General features: G+C 40.1%; 1 protein-coding gene across 1 annotated transcript in view; it reads right to left on the reverse strand.

Annotated features, from left to right (window-relative positions):
- Window positions 1–21,143, reverse strand: part of LOC306799111 (cadherin-7) — an 81,042-nt gene extending 59,899 nt beyond the window's left edge. The window contains exons 1-2 of the mRNA XM_079299691.1: window positions 20,972–21,143; window positions 11,853–12,271 (exon numbers count right to left, since the gene is read on the reverse strand). Of these exons, the coding sequence (XP_079155817.1) occupies window positions 11,853–12,062 (210 nt within the window). The 5' untranslated portion in view covers window positions 12,063–12,271; window positions 20,972–21,143. The remainder of the gene's footprint in view (window positions 1–11,852; window positions 12,272–20,971) is intronic.
- Window positions 21,144–22,465: the final 1,322 nt, after the last annotated feature.

Below are 22,465 nucleotides of genomic sequence, written 5' to 3' on the forward strand. Positions count from 1 at the left end.
ACCCCAGTCTCTGGCCTCATTCAAATTCCCTTGTCTATCCATGTGCATGATAACAAAGTGATTGGGAGCAGTCAGCATGGATTCACTAATGGTAAGTCACACTGGACCAACCTGAATGCCTTGGGCAATGAAACAATTACCTGGAAGGACAAGGGCAGTAGATACTGTCTATTTTGACTTCAGCAAGGCTTTCAGTGCTGTCTCTCTCAATATCTTCATAGGCCAGTTCAGGAAGTGTGGGTTGCATGAGTGCACAGTGAGGTGGATGGAGAGCCGGCGGAACCGGAGGATTGCAGTCAGTGGCACGGGGTATAGCTGGAGTCCTGGCACTACAGTACAGCCTCCCAAGGTTCAAAACTAAGCCCAGTGTTTAGCTCATTCATCAATTACTTCAATGAAGAGGGAAATGTTTCCTCAGTAAGTTCCCTGATGACACAAACCTGGGAGGAGGTTATATATCCTAGAATAGGTGGATATATCCTGGAAGGGTGGAGTGCCCTTCTCGGGGACCTCAACCAGTTGGAGAGATGAATGAATGAATGGATGGAAGAATGGATGGATGAATGAACGAAGGAATTTGAACAAATTTTCAGTGAGTTTAGAGCCCTGCCCCTGGGGAAGAATAACCCCATGGATCAGGACAGACCAGGGTGACCTCCTGCAAAGCAGCTCTTTGGAGAAGGACCGGGGGATCCTGGTAGACAACAAAATGTCCATTTGCCAGTGTGTTCTTGTGGCCAAGAAGGCCAGAGGTATCCTGGCCTGCATTAGGAACAGAACTTTCAGTAGGTCAAGGGAGGTGATCCTGCCCTCTACTCAGCCCTGGTGAGATCACATTTGGAGTGCTGTGTCCAGTTCTGGGCTCCTCAGTACAAGAGAGAGATCCTGGAGCTACATGAAGCTCCTGGAAAAAGTCAAAGACAAGGTAACAAAGATGACTAGGGGACTGGAGCTTCTCTTACAAGGACAGCCTGAGGGAGTTGGGCCTGTGCAGCCTTGAGAAGAGACAACTGGAAGGGGATCTCACCAATGTCTATAGGATTCTGAAAAGAGGTGCCAAGAAGATGGAGCCAGACTGTTCACAGTAGTGTCAAGCAATAGAACAAGAGGCAGCAGTCAGAGACAGATGTACAAAAAGGTCCACCTGAACATGAAGTAGAATGTTTTTATTGTGCAGGTGACCACATACTGGAATGGGCTACCCACAGAAGTTGTGGAGTCTCCCTCACTGAAAATATTTAAGAGCTGTCTGGACACAGTCCTGTGTCAGATGCTCTGGGATGACCCTGTTTGAGCAGGGAGGTTGGACCAGAAAACACACTGTGTTCCCTCCTCTCATGACCCATTCTGTGGTTAGATTGTTATACCGTATTCTAAATTTATTTTCTCATTGATTGTTTTGCTATGTTGCTTTTAGCTTTACATCAGGCTCTAGAGTGATAAAAACAAAGCACTATTCTTCAATATGTTCTTTCCCATCTCACACTTATTCTTCAGAATACTTTTTCTTCTCTTTAACTTTTTAGATTTCTATTCTCCCAAACTAAAACCAATATAGATTAGAATTTTTACATTTTCTTTTTAAAAATCTTAAGATTTTGAATCTTAAGATAAATCTCAATTAAATAAATGTGTCAGTACAAGCAGGAATTATTCCTCAATGTGAAGTCCCTCCATTGTTTCCTAAACATATACCCATTTGTGTATATGCTTCATCACTGCTATCATTCTAATTCCTGCCTCTTTGCTCCATAAAACTTTGTTTGAAGTGGCTTCATTTGGTTTGCCTGTCAAACAAATTGAAACATTTCAAACAACTATTATTTCCTTTGCCTTGGGACTGATACACACTCAGAAGTACTCTTGATTCAGCATAAAGATAAAATAAACAGAAAAGCAATAAGGCTTTAAGATTCCCAGCATGGTAGTGGACATGAACTTGCAAAGAAAGAAACGAACATGAATAGTGCAATTTGTATCTTACAATGAGAAAGGAAGTAACCATTTCACTTGGCTTATTTCCTGTTTAGATGAAGCTACAATAGCAGGTATTTGTTCACAGCTTTTCACTGTCAAGAAGATATTTTAAAAAAAGAGGGGATGAATACGAGAGCAGTATGGAGAAGCACAAGACTACAGTGTTGACTGAAAAGGAAAACCTTTTAAAAGTCTTGCTTGGCTGAGCAACAGCTAAGAGGTAAAGGGTGAAAGATAGGTGGGAAGGATAAAAGTCTACATATGCATGAAGATTATGAGCATCCAGGAGCAAGTGGAATTATTTAAGCAATTTTTAATATGTAGACTATATAGAATTACAGTCCTGCCAGTTAAAAAAGAAACATAAAAATATGCCAAGGGTTTTCCAAATCCCACTCTGCCCATATAATGTGTACAGATTTTGTAAGAAAGACAAGTTAAGTATTTTGCTAATTTATGGCATTACGTTTATACCATGATTATGGAAACTTAAGAAATGACCATCTGCTTTTCCCAGCTGTGTCTGAAAACTTTTCCATTGTCACAGGATAACAAGCTAAACTTCTCCTAATACAGCACCTGCCTACCTTGTAAGGAAAATGAATTGCCTTATTGCCTAGTCAGCAGGGTTACAGTTTGGTACCTCAGTATGAAATGTTTAAGCAGCTTATCATCCTTACACATGTGCCATCCAACTACCAGATTTTCCACATTTTGGAAGCATTTCAAATGAAAAATAACTTTTTGGGTTCAATTCTTCTCACACATACTCCACAGCAACAGAATTGCATCTCAGTAATCCTCAAGGTAATTTCTCACAATTTGCAGAAACAGAAAAACTAAATGAAACATTATGGCTCTGGCAATGTTTTGTGGAATTCATGCAGCAGAATCTTAATATATCACCTAGAAAATGACATTAAATTTCTTTCTTTCTACTCAGAGAGGGCCTAAGAATTTTCTGTGATAGGTAGAATATTATGTCAGACTGTCCTTAGCTGTTCTTAGCATACACCTTTTCACCCATATGAAGTGCCACAATGCATCTCTTTGGTGCTTTAGGAATACTGAAGTACTATATTAAAGGAAGGCATTATTTCTTCACTGTCAAAAAAGTGGAATATGTTGATATATGTTGCAAATCAATCCTCAGTATTCCCCTTTCACTAACCAACAGAAAAAATATGAGTTAAAAATTCAATTTTTAAGTGACCAGATATTTGTATTACAGCATCAATATTCTCAAATGGTCTCCTAGGTTCAATAAAACTGATCTGAAGATCCTGGACTAAATCTTCAGTTACTCTATGAAGAGCATAACTTAAAACATATTAAAAAACTTCTTGCCTTCTTCTTGGATGTTTAGAATTATCTCTTCTCACAGGTGAGGACTCTGAAAAGAACAGGTTGTGACCAAGTCAGTAAGGCATATTTTGTGTTTTCTGGTATGAGTAATGGCACGTAAACTTCTGTATGCAAAAGGGCTATATCTGTCTTGGTATTCCTATTTATCTGGAAGAAAAAAATAAGACTTATTCTTTGCTATGTTTATGACTTGTAGTGTGCTACTACCAAGCTGTGTGCCTTACACCTACATAAATAACAATATTACTTTTGCCAGAGCACAGGACTGTAACATCAAATATTTTTACATTGACAAAACTATTAATGGTAGTATTTTTTCAATAACATCAAGAAATAATCCAAAAAATATTATTCAATTTTATGAACCCATTTATTGATTATGGTTATTAGTGCCTGTTGAGTTTTTTCACTGGCTAAGTTTATACTTGCTTGGAAAGATTAAAGGAGTTCCCATTTATACACTGAGCTCAAGTGATGTCCAGTTATGTGTTCAAAACGTTTATTTATATGAAGTAAACAATCCTCCTCGCTATTTTTAACTGGCTAATCCTCCATCTTATAGCCTTGAAATTATGAAAGATTAGGTATTATGACATGCTCAAACTTCTGCTCTTGGCATAGGCTGGTACTCATACTATGTCCATGGTTTGGACAGAATTAGAGTTCTCCTAGAGCACACACTCCACTGTCTTTTCTAAGAGCTACTTGTCTCTAATTTACATGACAGTAAGTGTCTCTTCCAGAGCAAAAGTGACAGAGAAGGTGCTGGTAGCCTAAGGTAGCTAATAGTTATCCTAAAATAACTGAGCAGCCTAGTGTATTAACATCTTTCTTCTCTCAGCAGTTTCACCATTAGCACTTTGCTCAGCTATCTCTTCCAAGGAAATGTGTAATGGTGAGAGAAAAAGATTATACTGGAGAGATTTTCCAGTACTTATCATCAGTGTATTTGTGTACAAGCTACTTAATTGCATGCAAAGGAACCATTCCCCGATTATTTTGTCAGGATCTTTAATTATATTGTCCCAGGTCCTTCCTTTAAGTGGTTAAAATTAGCACTGAAAGATTGACATATGTACACAGGTTCTATTTTTTAAAGTGATAATTGGGGAAAAAAACAGGGCGGGAAATAAAATTAAGAAATGCAGTACAATATTTAAAAACAAATGTGAAGCAAAGAAGAAATTCAGCAGTAGAATTATGACAAGGCAGCAAGAGTTCTGGCAGCACTTTTAGACAGTGACACACAGAAAATACTTAATACATGAAATGAATGCCCAATGAGTCTGTAGACAGACACTTATGGCTAACAGAAGATGTTAAAAAAAAAAAGGCAGCATGAAAAAGGTAGTGTGACAGCAGGCTACAAGATGTAAAACTATAAAGCATATGCAGTCTGATATTTTGAAAGCAATTGGAGAACATCCTTTAACTTTACTGGTCTAAAAGAAGATGTATCCTTGTACTAACATAGTTATTAAATAGGTCTGCACTTAGAAGTTTCAACCAACTTGTCCTCTACAAGCATTGGGAAATAAAGGCAAAGAAAGGAAAGTAAAGGAAAAAACTTTCTATTATATGTTCAAAATGTTTTAAAATGTTACATGAGTCTCAAAAATAAATATTCTCTCTTCATAGAAAACAACACCAGTGACCCACTGTTCTCAAACATTGTTGATTAACACTACACTTCTCTGAATTCTGTCATTGCTTCTTAGTCTGCTATTAGTTCTTGCTTTAGAAGACCACTGCCTCAGAGCAGGGGGTGTGTTTGCTTGTGTTTTAGCTAGCAAAATTATTCATGAATGAACTTCCTTAGTCTTAGAACAATACAAATACTCAAAGTTCCTGATAGCCATAACTTTTACAGTGCTGTATTTTCAATGTCATTAGCACAGACCTGTGAGACAAGAGAACGGACATAAAACTGGATGCTGGATGACAGCCAATATCAAGAACTAAGGGACCAAGTACAATCTCAGAAGATGAAAAGGAGAAGGAATGTCAGAACATCACTAAAAATGTCAGCTGAAGCAGCATCAGCTTGACTGACATCAGAGCTTTAAATTTAATGCTCTCCTGAAAATAAGGTATTTTCTGAAAACCAACCAAGCATACATATATCTACATATAATTGCAAAATTAGCTTTTACTCTTGCTTTTCTATTTTGTCAGAGACTCATAAAATTTAGTTTTAAATAGTGACCAAAAGATTTCCAGAGCAGAGCACTGCAGGTAGAGTCTCTCAGTCTGCTGAAATACAGAACTGGTATTACAGGATTACATAAAGAGCATGGCTGTGCCATTGAACGAAAAATTGCCAAGAGGGCTGCCTAATTTACTGATGCTGTCATCACCTTCACTAACCTTCCTCTTCTGTAATGGCACGTGTTAGGGATCAATGTTCTATATTATAGAGAGAGATCAAAAAGCTACATGTTCTGGTTCAGTATCCAACCGTAAGTCTTTCAACTCTATTATCACTTCTAATAATGTAATTACATACAAATTGTCTTTTAGTGCTTGGGCTTGTGAAATTGTCACCATTTAAGTCCCCGTCATAAAACCTTCTTCAGTATCCATTCAGCTATGAGAGAAGAGGACTTCTGGTAAAGAGGGAAAGAGGGAAAGAGGAAATTGCACTGTAGCTGTGCAGGCTGATGAAATCAACCAGGAGAAGGCAGGAGATTTTAGGTTATCCTTTTGGATAATTCTTTCTGTGTGTCTTAATCTCACCATTCTCCCCAGAGACACTTTAGCCCTGCATATGAAGGAGGGAACAGTTGGATTGCCAGTCATCTCTGTTATTCAGGGTAATCCACATAAATTATAACATGAAATATTACAAAATCCACAGTGACTATCCAATGTGTGATATTGGGAGTGGACAGAACAAGTTGAGCTGGTAGTCATACCTGTGCAGTACAACTGAAGCATCATTATCCTACGACTTATTCAATATATAAAGTAAGTAAGCAGGACTTAACTATTTTGTCTGTTTGTTCATTCCATTTGCAGCCCTTATGGTAGGAAAATACTTGACAGGACTGGCATGTCCCATTTTACTTAAAAGGTCAACTGTTATCAATTTTCATAGCACAGAAAAGCAGAGAGTTCTTGAGAAGGATAAATATCAGAAATACAGCAGATTTGCTTTTTCCCTTTCATAAATGGCCTTCTGGGAGTATATAAAACAACAGTGCTTCAAAGATTATGATAAAAGTAAAGATAACACAAATAGAAAGGGAGGAAAAAATATAAAAAAGAGAAAGTTTTTTTCTGAGTTATTATGATGTCTGTTTTCCACACAGAATCCACAAAGACAGATGAAAAATAGTTGGTCTGAGTTTGGTTTGTTTGAATGGTTTTTTCCAAAACTACTTGGGGTGGAAAATGAACAAAAACCTGTAGAGCTGTGGGTACTCTCAACCAGGAGCTTACTTGCAGAGCAGACATGAGCATTTACCTTGCACAGGATGCTTGGAGGGAACAATCCACAGACTGGAATTGAGCAGAGAGCCCCAGTTCCTGTGGGTGCCTCTAAAAGCAACAGGAGAGTCATATCCCTCCAGGGAATTGCACCTGACTAATCTTCTTCTTCACTATGAGCAAATGAGGCAGCCCAGTCCTTTTTACCTATATTTAGCTTTGTAATGTCACCCCATGTCTTCTCCATTTCCCAAAATGCCAGTAATATTCCCAAAGTTCAGTCTGAGTTTGACTGAGTGGCCAGCACTCCACAGCACTCACTGCCTTAAAGTAGCAAAGACACTTTTTATTCTACTCAGTCAAAATTCATCAGCCACATCTGAAATAGTCAGGCTATGATTCTATGAAAAGAGCCCTACTGATGACTGCACCTGTATGGCCTGAGACAAGGTCACACCACAGATAAATATAGTATGTGAGTAATTCTGTCACCTTATTGATATATTCACCAACACCTTTCAGAAACAAAGCATTAACCCAAAACCCCACTATCCTCCCCTATCCAGCCTCCATCCCTCCAAAATGAGGAGACTGGAAAAAATCTACCCACTCTCTATGCGAATAATAACTTAAACTTTTTATATGGCTGCTTTAAAAACCCTTTCCCCACCCTGCCTGTAAGTTCTCTTAAAACTTATAAAACCTGCAAATTCTCTTAAATGACATAATTTTACAGGAAATAACATAAGTTCACTTCTTTTTTTTTTTTGTTTTTTTTTTTTTTTGTATGCCACTCATCCTATACTACTCCAGGAAATAATAATGCAAATATTAGCTTTTATGTACTTTTGCCCATGTTTGAAAATTGACTCCAACGGGTTTATTTACCTTAAAACTGTCAGAAAAGGCAGGTAAAATTGTGTTGGAAGACAATGACTGAGAGACCTGGGAAACTACAAGCTCTTAGTTCAGTCATTTAACCTTTTTTCTTGATTTTACAATCTAAAAAATGCAGGTTAGGACTTACACTTTACTTACTCTTACATTATAAATAACAAACTACACTCGGGGCATCTTGCAAGTTCAAAGAGTTATTTGTGAGGCTTACTAGTGAGCATCTCAAAGTTACAAATGGATTTCTTGGGTTTGTGCTCAGTCAAAAGTCTATGTCTTTTATTTTCAGTCCTTCATACCTTAGTGAGATCTCAAGGGAAGAGTTCAACACAGCAAAAAGTTTGAAACAGCCCTGCAACTGTCCCTAAATTTAAAGCCATTGGAAAAGGAGAGTTGGTTTGGATCCAACAGAAAAACAGTGAAGCCAGCTATTAATCAGCATCTCACATGGACTTCAAAGACTTGTTTCACTGCTTCAGGTTTATTTGTGGCTTCTTTTGTTTGTTCGGGGTTTTTTTTAACTTTTTATTAAGAAAAATGAAACTATTAGTGGCAGAGATTATGTGTCATTATAATACTTTTGATGAGACTGACACTCTTGCAGCAGAAGACATTAAAATAAATAAATAAATAAATAAATAAATAAATAAATAAATAAATAATAATAACCCCCAATCCACCACACCAAAAAATCCCAAAACCTGAATATCTGATAGTTATGTAACAAAACCAAATATCAACAAAATTTTCAAGTTTTACTGCACTCCTTTTTGCCAATGTGCACCCATGGAAACTTCAATTACAAGACCGTATACAGCTTTTCAAATATTCAAGATAATAGGGTATACACTTTTCCCTAATTTTAGGTGCTCATGTTTCAAATCATTTAAACTGCTCTATACTATTTTTCCCCAAACAGATTCCATTAACGTCATTTACAAAGAAAATATGGGTTAAGGCATTTCACAAAAACATATTACCAAGCAATAGTAAACATTTTCCAGAAAACAGAAGCCAGCTATGTTTCTAGCTCAATAAACATCACAGTTAACTGCCTCACCTCCTACATGGCTTGTCTGGAAGAGAACAGTGCCTATCCAAACAGTTTAATGCTTTAAACAGTTAAATGTTTCAGCCTTTCAAGTGAACATAACATAGGCTGTGCTGACCAACAGAAAAGAATTGTATATGGTTCAATCCACAATCTGATTACATGCTAAGCACCTCCCAAGAGGTGCTCAGAATTACATCCAAGATTATTAAAATTTCTATCATAAAGAGGAAAGACCTAAATTTTAAAAGAGGAGAATAAAAAAAGGCACGAAACTTCTGTCACCTCTGGCTCCTATTAGAGTAAAATTAATGGAACTCCTCCAGAGGTTTCTCTAGTCACATGAGAAACAAGCCCTGCTGCCTTAATAAAAAAAATACACATACATTTGGGGAAAAAAAAAGATGTCCAAAAGGAAGGCTGCAGTATACTTCAGGTATTGATGTGAAGTCTTGTTAAACAACCATGAAAACACTGAAAAATTAGGGGAAGGACTTGTTTCACTGAAGTGAATAGGAATCCTACTACATTATTTACAAGGAATAGGATTTTACCCTGCATGATCATGTAATTAAAGTGTCAGCATGCAGACACCCAGGAGGACAGAGCTAGTGCTGAACATGGAATTAACATTGGTATTTCACAACTCTTGAATGATTTGCCATGTAAACCTAACATCCCCCAAATGCTGCTTTCCAACTAGAATTGCCTAGGGCTTTGAAAAATTGAATAGTGGCAGGAAGACAGTATTCCCCACTACAGCTCCATTTGCTTGAGTGTTTCTGAAGCCTTTTTATCTCACAGCCCTTAAAAGCTGGAGGAAGGTCCCTCCTTCCTGGATATGCAGCTAGATTGGCACCCTGCAAAGCATCCTGATCCTAAGGCAGCACAGGACTGGCCTCCTTGGAAGCAGAGCACTCTGCTGAGTCTGGTTGCTTCTTCCACTTCATTTGATGAGAAAAGTGAGTTATGCCAGCTTTTTGCTTGCTGCAGCTTCCTCTCCAAGGGGAAAAAATTTAAAAGGAGGTAAAAAAATTCCATCCTTTCTATCCAAATCTCGGTCTTCTCTGTCCCTACCTGCCTGCAAAGGATTTGAAATAAGAGCACCAATGTTTTTAAGAGGAGAAGAGGGGGAGGAAGGTGACTGCTGCTCACTTCAGAGTGGTGCTACACATAATATGTTAAGACACAGAAAGAAATTCACTTCTTCACCTTTTTGCTCCACTGTGTGGGAATGCCGCTTCGGTCATGATTGCACCTCAGGAACCACACAGTGAAAAACCTCTACAGTGAGAAGGTTAGGAACTGGGCACATCTTATCTTACAAGATGCTCAGCAAGGACTGTGTTTCCAGGAAGATGGGATTTCTTTTGTGAGTGAAAATTTTTATCTGCTATTCCTACAAAATGGATTGCTGGCACAAATTCCTGAGCCAACAATTCATACTTCTGATACAAAAGCAGACTGGGCACAGAATGTTTCAGGGAAAAAAAAAAAAAAAAAAAAAGATTGTGTTTTGGAAGATATCTGCTTGTAAATGCTAGGACTTTTGCAAAGGACAGGAAAAAGCAGACTGTGAATCTAAAAATAACCACATGCATGCAAATATCATGTACTATAGCACTACCACAGCATTTTTGGCCATAATATAGCAATCTACTGCATATGAAAATTACTACAGAGCAAAACTAGTCTTCACTTGAGTATTTCAAGATGCTTCTTTTCCAGGAGAGAAATTCAAATTTGCAAGCCACACTTCTTTTTTTATCAATGGGAAAGAATGCCAAATAGGCCATTTCCAGAGCCACAAGAGAAACTCCAACCTGGGGACAAATTTGCCTAAAAGACAAACCCACACAGACAACCAGCAGCTGTGTGGCATCAGAATGGATACTGCTACATAACTTTACCAAAACTTTCAAGACCACTGTAATGCAAGATGACATTTCTAATTCCAGTGTAACTTTCTTAAGGGTTAAATTATGCAAAATACCAGTCCCAGTTCAGAAAAGCACCTAAACACAACCATAGCTGCAATCATGAAAGCAGCTCCCTATTTAACTTGATTATTCAGTTGGTATGATTAAATTCTAAGTGCTTAACTGTATTAACACAAACATCAAGGTTTTGTCTCAGTAGGATGGATTAAGTAAGCTGAAATTCATTTTACTGGTATATTTGAAGCAGTGGATTTCAGATTACTTCATCTCTTTTTCTGTAAGCATGCTGTAGTGCCAAAAGCTGTCACTCCCTTGTTTTCTATGCATTTGCTGTATTTTAATGAGAAACTCTATTTATTGATTCTGATATTACGGAGAAAATGGGTTTTCCTTTCAATAAGATGATTACACATAAATGTTACAGAGAAACACAAGAGGGGGTTTTGTTTTGTGGTCTTTTTTCTTTTTCCCTGCATAATTGCTGAAGGCAGCGTATTACCCACTAGCACAAGGCAGTAAATGAGCTAAGTCCCGGATCCACAGCTGTGCTCAGCGAGCTCCATGTGCAGACACAGGCGCTCAGAACCATTTGGGATGCCCTGATGGAAAAGGGCTGCCTCTGTCCTGGACCCGTGCCCATCCCAGGCAAGGTAAAGCCACGAGGCTGTGCTGTGCACAGAGGACAGCAAGGCCCCCAAGGTGCCAATCTGCCAGCCAGGCAATGTCAAGGAAGAGCAGAAATGCAGACATGCCCTCCTTTTCACTCATCACACCCACAGACGCCTGATTCTTTCTCTCTTGCTTTCAGTAAAACTGAGTTTTAGGGAGCAAACAACATAATACAGAACTTCTTTTTTTTTTCTGGGACTACCTGTTAACTCTTAAAAAAGAATACTCATCATTATTTTCAAACAACAGTACTCATTATTACGTCCCTCTGTTTTAAAACTTAGTATAAGCAATAAATATTTTCTTTTTGTCAGTGGTGGAAAAACATTTTCATTACTGTACTCTTTAAACAAGCAGTGCTAATATGTAGAGCTCTTGAAGAAAATCACAACAGGAGCCTTGCATTCTTACAAGAATGCAGTGTGTTGTTGCTCTGGGGTAAGAGAATTACAGTTTTTAGGTTGACTCATATAAACACATCAAAAAGCAAGCATCTGAACCCTCCAAAGCTTATTTAAATCCCCTACCTTTCCTACATAGAGTGGGTCTGTACCCATGTATTCTTCCAGCACAAAGAATTGATTCCACACCCAGCTGCGTTTGGTTCTCGTCCTCCCTGATTGAAAATAGGGCTTTGACCTGGACCTTGTGAGCTCTGCTTGATTCATCCCAGAAAGACATAGAAAAAGAGCTAGTATCTGAAGAAAATGGCAAAACTCCACTTTGCCCAACTTCATCTTTTTTTTTTTTTTTTTTTTTTTTTTTAATTTTCCTCGGTGAAAGAAAAAACCTTGACCAAAGCAGGCACAATTCCAGTTGTCTCAGTAGCTCTAGCCTCCGGCAGGGTGTCAGCTGGGAGTCCAGAGATAATAATTTGCAGAGTGGTCGATTGGAAGATGTCACCACTGCTGAACAGCCTTCACCAAAGAAATGGTGTAATGGGTACCTATGCGAGAAAAGGACAAGAACTGTTGTCAGAATTTTTATTTTTTTCAGAGAATGCAAATTCTTTCATGTCATGCACAAAACTGTTTGTTTATTTATTACTTTTCTCTCATCAACACCAATGAGTTTACATAGTCTCTTAGAGTTTATACTTCTTTGATGGCATTACTGCTGCTGATACATCTGCACTTATAGCCATAAAGTTTTATCCTAAATCTTCTCTTAATGTATCTTTTTTTCCAGTATAAATGCTCAAATTGTTTCTTTTTAAAATAATCAGGGTAAATGTAGTCATCTACAGTCATTTGGTTTGATATTTTCTCTTCTCTCTGCTGTGGTTTGCTTTACTTGCCATTACCATGATATAATTACAAACCAGCTACAGGCAGCAAGTTGTATTAATGGCAGGGACATACCCTAGCTTAATTCTCTCACATATAACTCACAAGTAAAATGAAGGAGAATAAGATGAATCAGAACAATTTGATTGATTCTTAGTCACAGTACACCAGATGATATGATTTGTTCTGATCTCAACCTGACCTGGTGAAAAGCCTTGAGTCTCCCCACTCAATTTCACTACATTCCTAAAGCAAATGTCAGGCACCGTAAGAAACATGTTAGACTACTTTATATATTTATACAGAAATATGCTCAGAAAGATCAGAAGATAATGTCATTTTGTATTTTCCATGAAACCTTGATTTAATAGCAAATGATTTTTCAGCACTAACATGTGTAAATCAGTTTTTATTTAAAAATAGAATCGTTTAATAACTCATGGGACTTACTAATAAAAAAAATATTTTTTTTTTTAGAAACACAAACTTCAATACTTAACCAAGACTCTTTTCTGCATTTTATGACTGAGAGCCTTCTTTGCCTATGTAAAAATGTATGATTAGTATAATGTTTTTAAAAGTATAAATTCTGTCAGTCAGAACCAAACATAGCTTTGCCTTTTGGGAGAATCACCAGGTAAGCAAACCTGTCTCTAAAATAGACATCCTCCTTTTCCAAGTGAGCAATAAGGGAGACAAGGAGCATTTATGAAGTGCCAGACATGAAGTGGAAATAAGGGTGAAATTAAAACAGATAACAGCATTAATTTGGAGTGAACTGCTGCTACTTAGGAAGCCACAGAAGAAAGAAGATTTCATCCTTTATACTTTTAATTAATCTAAAAAGGCTAGACATTAAATCACACACACATTAAACACACTGGACTGATTATCATAGCCCTACTCATTACTACTAAAAGTGAGTGAAATGTGATATCCACTATCTGTTTTCAGTATGTCAGGCTCTTTTAGCTGCAGAATGCCTATGCATCGTGCTGCCAAAGGTACCTAGAGGGCAGAAACATGAAACAAATAAAAAGCTCTTCTCATTACAGACTGTATTTAAAGCTTTTTTATAGTAATCCCTTCTGTGGTACTGCCCTGCACCAGAAAAGCTTTGCTTAGAGGTTGGTGGGATAAACCACAAACCCACTGAGCGTGTTTGCTAAGCAGCAGCAATTTGAAAGCTTCCATATAGGAAAATCCAGTGTCTCCCTACAGGCAAAATGAAGAGAATAGGCAAGCCTTACCTAAAAACCCTAAATTTGAAAACATGATGCTACAGTTATAAAAGATATCACTCCAACATGGACCAAAATTCTTCTCACAGCAGGATTAACAAGCAGGTGTCATCCTCGTTAGAAGAGCCTAGTTTGAAATGATTAATCCCAGCTAGTCATAGCTCAGTTTTGATCTGGCCCTTTGGGTAAATCATGACCATATGACAGTAATTACTGAGAGGGCTGCCAGTGAGTGTTAAGGAAGTAGCTGTGCTTTCCCTGTGATATGTTCACTTCCTACTGCTCTGTTTAACTACGGTAAGTGTTGTTTGTAGTAGAGGCTGTTTATGCATCCTTGATTTCCCCTCTCTGTGTCTAAGTTACATCATGCTAAAGACATCTGATATTGATAAACTGTCAGTTTATTTCAAAGAGGCAGCAGATTGTTATTTAACAGAGATAAAAATACAAAATGGATTTTCTTAAGAAATGTCAGTAAAACATTTACAATATGTTAGAGTCTTTCCACTAAGCAGTTTGAAATGTCTTGTTCTTGCTCAGAACAGACATTTCAAACCTAGAATTGCTCTAACCTTTATCTCGAACACTGTTCTCTTATATCCTTTCTTTTACACCTGCAGGAAAGTATGAAAGCCACCATATGGAGTGCCATGGTCCCGAGCCACACGCCACAGCACAGAACTGAAAAAAGCACCCAAAATACCAACTGAAAAACAGTCCATATGCTAGACAGCACAATCTGATGAAAAGCAGAATACTCACACCTCCTGGAAAAAAAACATTGTTGTGGTTTACTCATTCTCAAATACTTTCACCACACAGACTCCAAAATTCCAATTATTTTTATTCAGCTGTGTGGCAGAACTTTCTGCTCTGAAACACTCTTCCCTCCTTTTTTTTCTCTTCTTCAGGATAAGTCTTCCTGAATTCCTCTTAGAGCATTTTTTTTTTTTTTAGGTTTTTATTCATAGTTCTTCCAGAACACTACCTTTTATATGTGATGCCTTCAAAAGCAGAAGTCTCTTGTATTTAAAAATCACTTCTGTTTTGGGAATAGTTCTTTATTAAATTGCATTTCATTAACTTTCTTACTGAGATAGACAGATAGTTGGATAGACAGTGATTGATTGATAGATAGATAGATAGATATGCATTTTATACAGTTTTTTTTAAATTTATTTTGTCCAAGCATAACTAGCGCATCAACATCACCTGTTCTATCACGTCCATAAGTATCGAGTCCACAAGACCACATAAGCAATGTCATAGCATTCATAAAACTGAAAACTAAGAGGTACTGTTGGTGGGTTTTTTCCTCATTAAGGCATAGCTTGATTGTTCAGGGTTGCACTTGCAGCAGTGGATAAAACTAACACTGACAGTGACAGAGGGTGTTCAGTGCTCTGATTCCAGTGTCTTCACTGTCATCTGTGTTTACTGACTTGAGTGTGATGACAAAACCGACCTGCAACCACTTTGTACATTTGTTTAACGATGCTCTTTTATGAAACGCTATCTCTTTCTGCACAAACAAGATTCAGAGTGTACAAAACTGAGAAATATTTACACTTTTAATTAACTACCTTAAAATAAAAGTGTACCCATACATCCTTTTTCTTTGCCAACCTAAAAAGTAACTTAGGCCCTTAAAAATAAAATAGCCTGCTAGTGTATTTAAAGCCTTAGCTCTAGCTTTCACATCTAAGCTTTTCCTCCCTATTTGCTTTACCTGTAGTCCTAGCAATCACCAATATAAAAAGTCAAAGTAAAAGTACTGGCACATAATTTGGAGAGTATGCTATGTGATCTGGACAGTACAGGTAGCATATCTTAACTGCGCAGTAACATGCTGTCCAAGTGAGCAGCTGAAAGAATAAAAACAACAAAAAAAACCAGAACAAAAACCCAAAAAACTTAACATTAAAAATATCCACCAGATATCTAAACTCTCATGCTTATGTTCTTAAATAGTTGGCTGATATATAAAACTTCAGACTGAAGAATACACATTTGAAAAAAAATAATAACCTCTTCATTCAATACACATCATAAACCTTACATTTTCTCCCATCTGCTGTACAAAAATTAAACCATATTTAAGCTACAGTGTACTGGGTTACGCTGCTAATCTGAAAAATGTTACTACTCTACTTTGCCAAAACAATCTGCTAGTGTCAAAGAGACACTATTATGCACTGTCTCCAAGGGGCAATCTTGATTTGTTGAAAACATTCATATCATGAATAAGATCTTCAGCTTAAAGGAATAGTCCCCCACACTACAAGCAATTAAGGGTAATTTACACCCACTGAAAATCTCTCTGAATATTTTGCTTCACTCCATAATTTCTAAAACAACTCATCAAGTCTAGTGTTCATTGTTTGTGCGTCACAATGAGCACCAGTAGATAAGCACAAGTTTTCAGTCTCAGAGATATTGTCTTGGAAGCCCTCCTTCCCCACCTCTGCAATTTCCCCAGCTCCACAGAGCAGTTTGCTGAAGGCTCTTGAGATCATCTTTGCACCACCTAACCTTTGCAGCCAAAATGCAAATTCCTGCAGACTTCTGCTCACACATTGCTACCAGTGTCACAGTGCCAGCTTAATCTATGAACCATATCATTTTCCTGTCAACCTCTTCAACCCAACAGAGAATTTTGTCCTTCAGCATATTTTGTCCTAAAGTGTTTCTAATGTGTAAAATGCTTCAGGAAGAAGTGGAAATCCAAACCCTTTTCCATTACTAAACTCCACCAGTCTGGGTTATTCTAGTTTGAAATTTCACTGACAGCCACTCAGTGAAGTTGCAACTGAAGAGTTTACCACTCTTATTTTACTGCCTTCTCTCATCCTCCCCCCTGCCACAATATTCTTCTCTCATCAAATTGCTTCATTTTTTGATACCATTGCAGAATTTACTGTGCAAATATGGACCTTACTGACTCTGAGCAGCCACCACTTGCTAGTAAATCTTGCGTTAGCTTAGCCAGCAATGCACAGTTATCCCATGGGGGGTTTTCTTTGTGTTTTCTCTACTTTAGTCATTCAGTAAAATCAGACTCAGGGTGTTGAAATAATTCCAAGGGTGACTGTCACCACTGGATTTTGAACTATGATCCCTTAAACAAAGTAGAACCAGCAGGTGAGCCCCCTGACAGTTGGACTGCCCTCACTGAAATATTTATGCTTTGACATTCAATTTTACAATGCCCATTGGACAGGGTGTTGCATTTAGTGGCAGAGAAAATTCCCCTTTGTTACAAGCCTACAGCTCCTCCATGTCACACATCCTAAATATTACAGGAGACTCCTTCACAGGCACATGAACAGGAATGTGATCTTTGAGAAAAAAAGGTTTTGAGAAGATAGCATGTCTAATTACGGTGTCAGTTGCAATGTCTGGTTATCACTTTTTTCAGGGAAAGAAAAAAAGAAAAGGAGGATGCCTTGGAGCAAGTGAGGTGGGGACCCTGTGACGAAATGAAGCTCTGCAAGTCAAGGCAGTACAATGAAACCTATTAACTCCCTGTGCCAGATGACATTACAACTACAGACCACAACCTCCTGCCGCTAACTGGCCTAAATATTCACATGGGAGGTCTGTAAATGTAGTGCACATCCTGCAGTCTGCATCTGGTTATCAAGCAAAAAAACTATCACAGCTCCAAACATATGGCGCTGTTACACTAAACTGGCTCCAGTACCCTCTGACTCAGGTGAAAGGACCTGATGAGACAACAGAAAAACACTAGGCACACTGCAATAAATTATATGGCTTTAAAAAATGCATAAAGAAAACCAGGTAACAGTTTTGGTCTTTTATACTGCTCTGCAGTTGGTCATAAGATTGCACATGTCTAGAGTGCTAAATTGTTTGGGTTGTTGGTAAGTTTGTTCTGTTCCCCAAGCAAAATTAACAAAAGAAAGATTTTTTTTCTAGTATCATTTTCTCCATGTGAGTTTTATTTCTTTTCCACCCTGCCATGGTACATTTGAAAGATCTAAGTTGCTGGGAAGGATTATGCTAATTTGATCAGTTATTGAAAAGAAGTGCCAGCAGTATTTGTGGATCTAAGACCAATCAAGGCAAATATTTAAATTTCCACAAGCTCAATTTCTGCAGCCTCATTTCATCTGAAGAACGTCACATAATGCCTAGGAATGACTTTCTTGCAGAACTGCTGAATTCCCAGAGGAGGCACTCCTGCATTACTGCTTAGAGTTAAGCCTGGTTTGACAGGAAGAACTGAAGCAACCATCTATTTTATCCACTCTTCCTCAGAAAGAATTTAATGATTTTTATTGTCACAAGAAAACAATACCCAGTAGTAGCATGAAAGCATACATGAAAAAAATGTGTGTGATAAACTAAAGGAAAAAGAATGGCTCAAGAAAGGCCTTCATTGAAGAACCGCTGAACATACTAGATACTGAAGCCAATAGACTAAAACACACACAAAAACTTGCTAGACATCACTAAGACTGACTCTCATCAGTATATTCATCTCTAAAACACTTGAAGTTTAAAACACTTTCTATTTTCATCACATATTGGAGTCAATTTGTAAGTTGAATGCCTTTTAGAAAAGGCTTAGCCAGGTTTATAGCAAAGTAGGAATTTAAGCTGGAGTAGAACAACAGAAGGTCTTGCATTAGCAATGATTTTCTTCAGTCAAGTCTCTGACTGCTGAAGAAACATAGAAAAATGTGGGCACAACATGTACATACACAGTCATATGTGAAAAGGACAGGCAAAAATCTATGTGGATATTATAGCCATTCTCCTCATCAGAAAATTCACTTTTAATCTGCAGCTGTACAAATGCTTTACAATCACCCCTTTACATGAAAAAATAAAAATACTTTTCTATTAAATCAATAGCAAATATTCAATAGTGCCTTGCTATTAAATCAATGAAAGTAGACTTAGGAAAGTTGTGAGGCTGTCATCTGACTTTTAACACAATTCTAATGACCTACATCAGCCTTTAATTACAGTGAAGTCTCCCATTATAAGGGTTCAATGTTCCTTGATCAAAACTGCAATCTTTAATGGCTTTTTGCAAGAAAGTAGGCATTATTATTGATGTTTGCATTTTCACTCATATTAACTGATATGCATTTCTAACTTGCAGTGGTATCTCAGAATTATTACCTTTGATATTTTCTGGTATTATCTTTGATATTCCTGGTAGTTTTAAATCTTTTTCAAGTACTGAAATTCTAGATAGAGCACGTACTTAATATTAAAAGCTGCCAGAGCTAGGCCCTCCCTTATTGTGGATTTTATTGCATTTGTTTTTTTAAATCTTAGCCTTTCTTCATGACCCTGAAAAAAAACGTGTGTCTAGATGCCTAGATTAGATCCCCTGGTAGTTGCAGACTGAAAAGCTATAAAATTGTGTAAAAGGACTTAAAAAGAATAGCACATTTGGTCCCTGGGTAGTTCTTTTGGGTTTGTTAAGTGGGTTTTGTGTTCTTTTTTCCTCCAAAGATGGTATCACACCCGTTGCACTGAACTAGCTCTAATGAGGCACAATCGTACCATTTACAAATATCCTCACTTCACTTCTGCGTCATTAAAACTGTTACAATATTGCTGAGAGAAAATCAGCATCACTTTAGAGCTGATCTTTATCTGTTGACCTGTTGTACCTTCAGAAGCTACATGGTAAGCAAACTTAATTTGGTTATGCAACTTTCGTGCTACTGCCCATCTGAACAGCTCTGCACCTGAGATTATGTAGACTCACCTTTCCCAGAAACAAAGTACCTAGCTTTCACCAGTAACAATTCCCTGCAAACTCAAATAATGTAACAGAGAAACAATTAGCAGACATAAAAAAGACGGAAAAGTAAAGTCATGCATCAATGCCAAGGAGAGACTGTTTCAGAAACTGGCATGCTCAAGAGTTTTGCTCTTTTATGTATTTATTTATTTGTGCTGGAAAAGCAATTTATTTTCTGCAAAGCTGCGCAATCACCTATGTTTTAGCTGAAAAATGGCAAGTCAGTATGTCTTGTTAGAGAGACTATGAAGTATACTCTGCCCTTTCAAGTCTCTGGTTTGGCATGAGCAAGTTATCTATCAGAACATAAGATTTTATCCTTGCAAGGGGAAAAGATTAAAGTATCAGCATTTCAGTTCCCAGAATCAGAGCACATCACAAGTATGCATCTCCCATCCTTTCCCACATCCCGGGGAAGACATCCTTTGTAGAATCTTGGCTCACCTGAACTACTTCACCTTTTGAAAGCAGTATAAAGACTAAACCATCTTTCAAAAAGGGACATTTTTTGCCTCCATTAGCAACTAGAAGTCTGGGGATCCAGATGACAAACCTCTTGTTACTGGTGTACACAGCCTATTGTAGGAAAGCAGGACATGCCCGTGTGTGGATATGTGGATGAATTGGGGGACGGGGCGGAGGGGGAAGGGTCAGCATCAGCCAAGCACTGCAGAGCTAGTCTTACCAGCTGAATACTAATCAAAGAAACAGCTCCCGTAATTTCAACATTTGCAAACTCTAGAACATCCTTGACATAGAAGGACGAAAGCTCTGGGAAATAACTCAGGAAATTTCCTTGTCTCTGTCATCTTTTGCATAGTAGCATCACTGCCAGACTTCGAGCCCGAGCAAGACAGATGCTTTGGCTTGGCAGAAAGGACTGAGGCAGTAAGGACTTCGGGCTGCCTGTATTTTGCAGAAGTCTGTGGTCCTCCCTTCCCCCACCCCACTTCTCCTCTTGTCTGTGAGACTTCTCCAAAGAGTCAAGAGTGATGCCATTGTTCTCTTATTTCTCAGAAGGTGCACACGCGCCTATAGTCCCAGTCCTCTCACTTTCCACGGTTTCCCACCACCCTCGGTGTTGGATGCTCCCACGGCCGGTCCCAGCCGCGCTGCCCGGGCCGCCCCCAGCCCGGGGAACGCCAAACTTGCGGCCGCGGCCGCGCCGCCCCCGGCGGCTCCGCAGAGCCGCGGCCCCGCTCGGGCAGGAGCCGCTCTGGGGCGAGCGAGTGCGGGGGAGCAGCACACAGCCCCTTCCTGCCACTGCTCTGCCTACATGCAGGGGAAGGGAAAGGAAGGCAGGGAAAGGCACAGGTGCAGCCAGCACTTACCTGCTGCCCCTCTCCCTGCGCTGCCCGGCGCGGTGAGTATTTTAATCCCAAGGGCCGGCGGTGCCTCCGCGGCGAAGCGCCGGCGGGATGCTCCCAGGCGGGGGGGCGGCTGCGGGCGGCGGGGCGCCCACCGGGCATGGGGGCTGCGCGCCCGCCCGCGCACTCGCCCGCGCCCGCGGAGATGCGAGCGCTGCCGCCGCTCCGCTCCTCCTCCACGGCACGGCACGGCGCGGCACGGCACGGCACGGGCACACGGCGGGAGAAGTGGGTGCCGGTGCCAAGCCCAGCTCCGACTGGGTGCGGATCGTGGCTGCGGGAGGAGGAGGAAGAGGAGGGAGGGAAGGAGCGGGGAGGGAGGGAGAAGGCAGAGGAGGTGGGGATGCTGCTCTGGGCAGGGGATATCACGGCTCGCTGGCTGGAGCCGGCTGCCAGCTCCGTCCGAGGGCGCGCGGAGGCGGCACAGGGACTCTTTGTACCTCCCGAAGACCCAGTGGTGGCTATTGAAGCGGGATCCAGGGAGCAAGCAGCCTGCCCGGCCCCACTATCCCCCCCGCCTCTTCTCCTCCTCCTCCTTCTTGACAGGATATACAGATGGAGTCCTTTGGATAAAAATCAGGAGCCGGGCTAGGGGGTGGGGCGGGAACCAATCTCTCTCCCTATTTGCATTTGAAACGGGGAGTTGAAGGAGAGACTTCAAGATTTGGGGCTTTTTTGGTTTGAGCTTTTTTGGGGCTTTTTTGGTTTGAGCTTTTTTGGTTGGTTGTTTTTTCGGGTTCTTTTGTTTTGTTTTTTTCCTGGGAGGGGAGGGGTAATTTGTTTCTGTGTTTGTTTTTTTTTTTTTACTTTTCCTCCCAAAACCCACCATGCAATTTGCTGCGACTGAGCTTTCGAGGCGTGAAGACAAAGTCGCAAAACTAAACCGAACTTGCGGAGTCCCTGCTTTAAAGCTTTGCCCTTTCAGCCTGCCCCTTGTGAAACCCACACTCCCTGCCCTGGCCCGTCCTCCTGCCTGGCGTGGGGCAGCCGCGGGCTCTGGCCCGGCCCGGGTCGCCGCTCCTGGTCCCCGGCAGGGCGCGGAGCCACCACCGACCTGCTCGGGGGACCCCAAACCTCGCAGCCCTGCTGCCCTCTGTCTCCAGAGAGCTGCCGTCGCGCCTGCCCGGCTGCTGGTGACACCGCGGGGTGGTGGTGAGCGGGGAGATGGGGATCTGAAAAAGTGGAAAACGCGTTGAATAACTAAGCCAGGTGCTTTCCCAGAATAAAGGGTGGGGAGAGCGGAGTGCGCGCAGCGGCAGCAGGAGAAGGTTCGGTGTCACGCTGGGCTGGTGCCCGGCAGAGCCCACGCACAGCCCGCAGCCCGGAGCTGCTCGGCAGCTCTGGGAAATGAGCCCCTGCTTTGTTCGGACGTGGTCCGGCTGTGAAAGCCGCAGCACAAACTTTCTGCCTCCCTTCAGCACTGCTGAAGCCGTCTGCGTCTGCAGAACGAAACAGATC

This window comes from Erithacus rubecula (assembly GCF_903797595.1).
Source record: "Erithacus rubecula genome assembly, chromosome: 3".
Lineage (NCBI taxonomy): Eukaryota > Metazoa > Chordata > Aves > Passeriformes > Muscicapidae > Erithacus > Erithacus rubecula.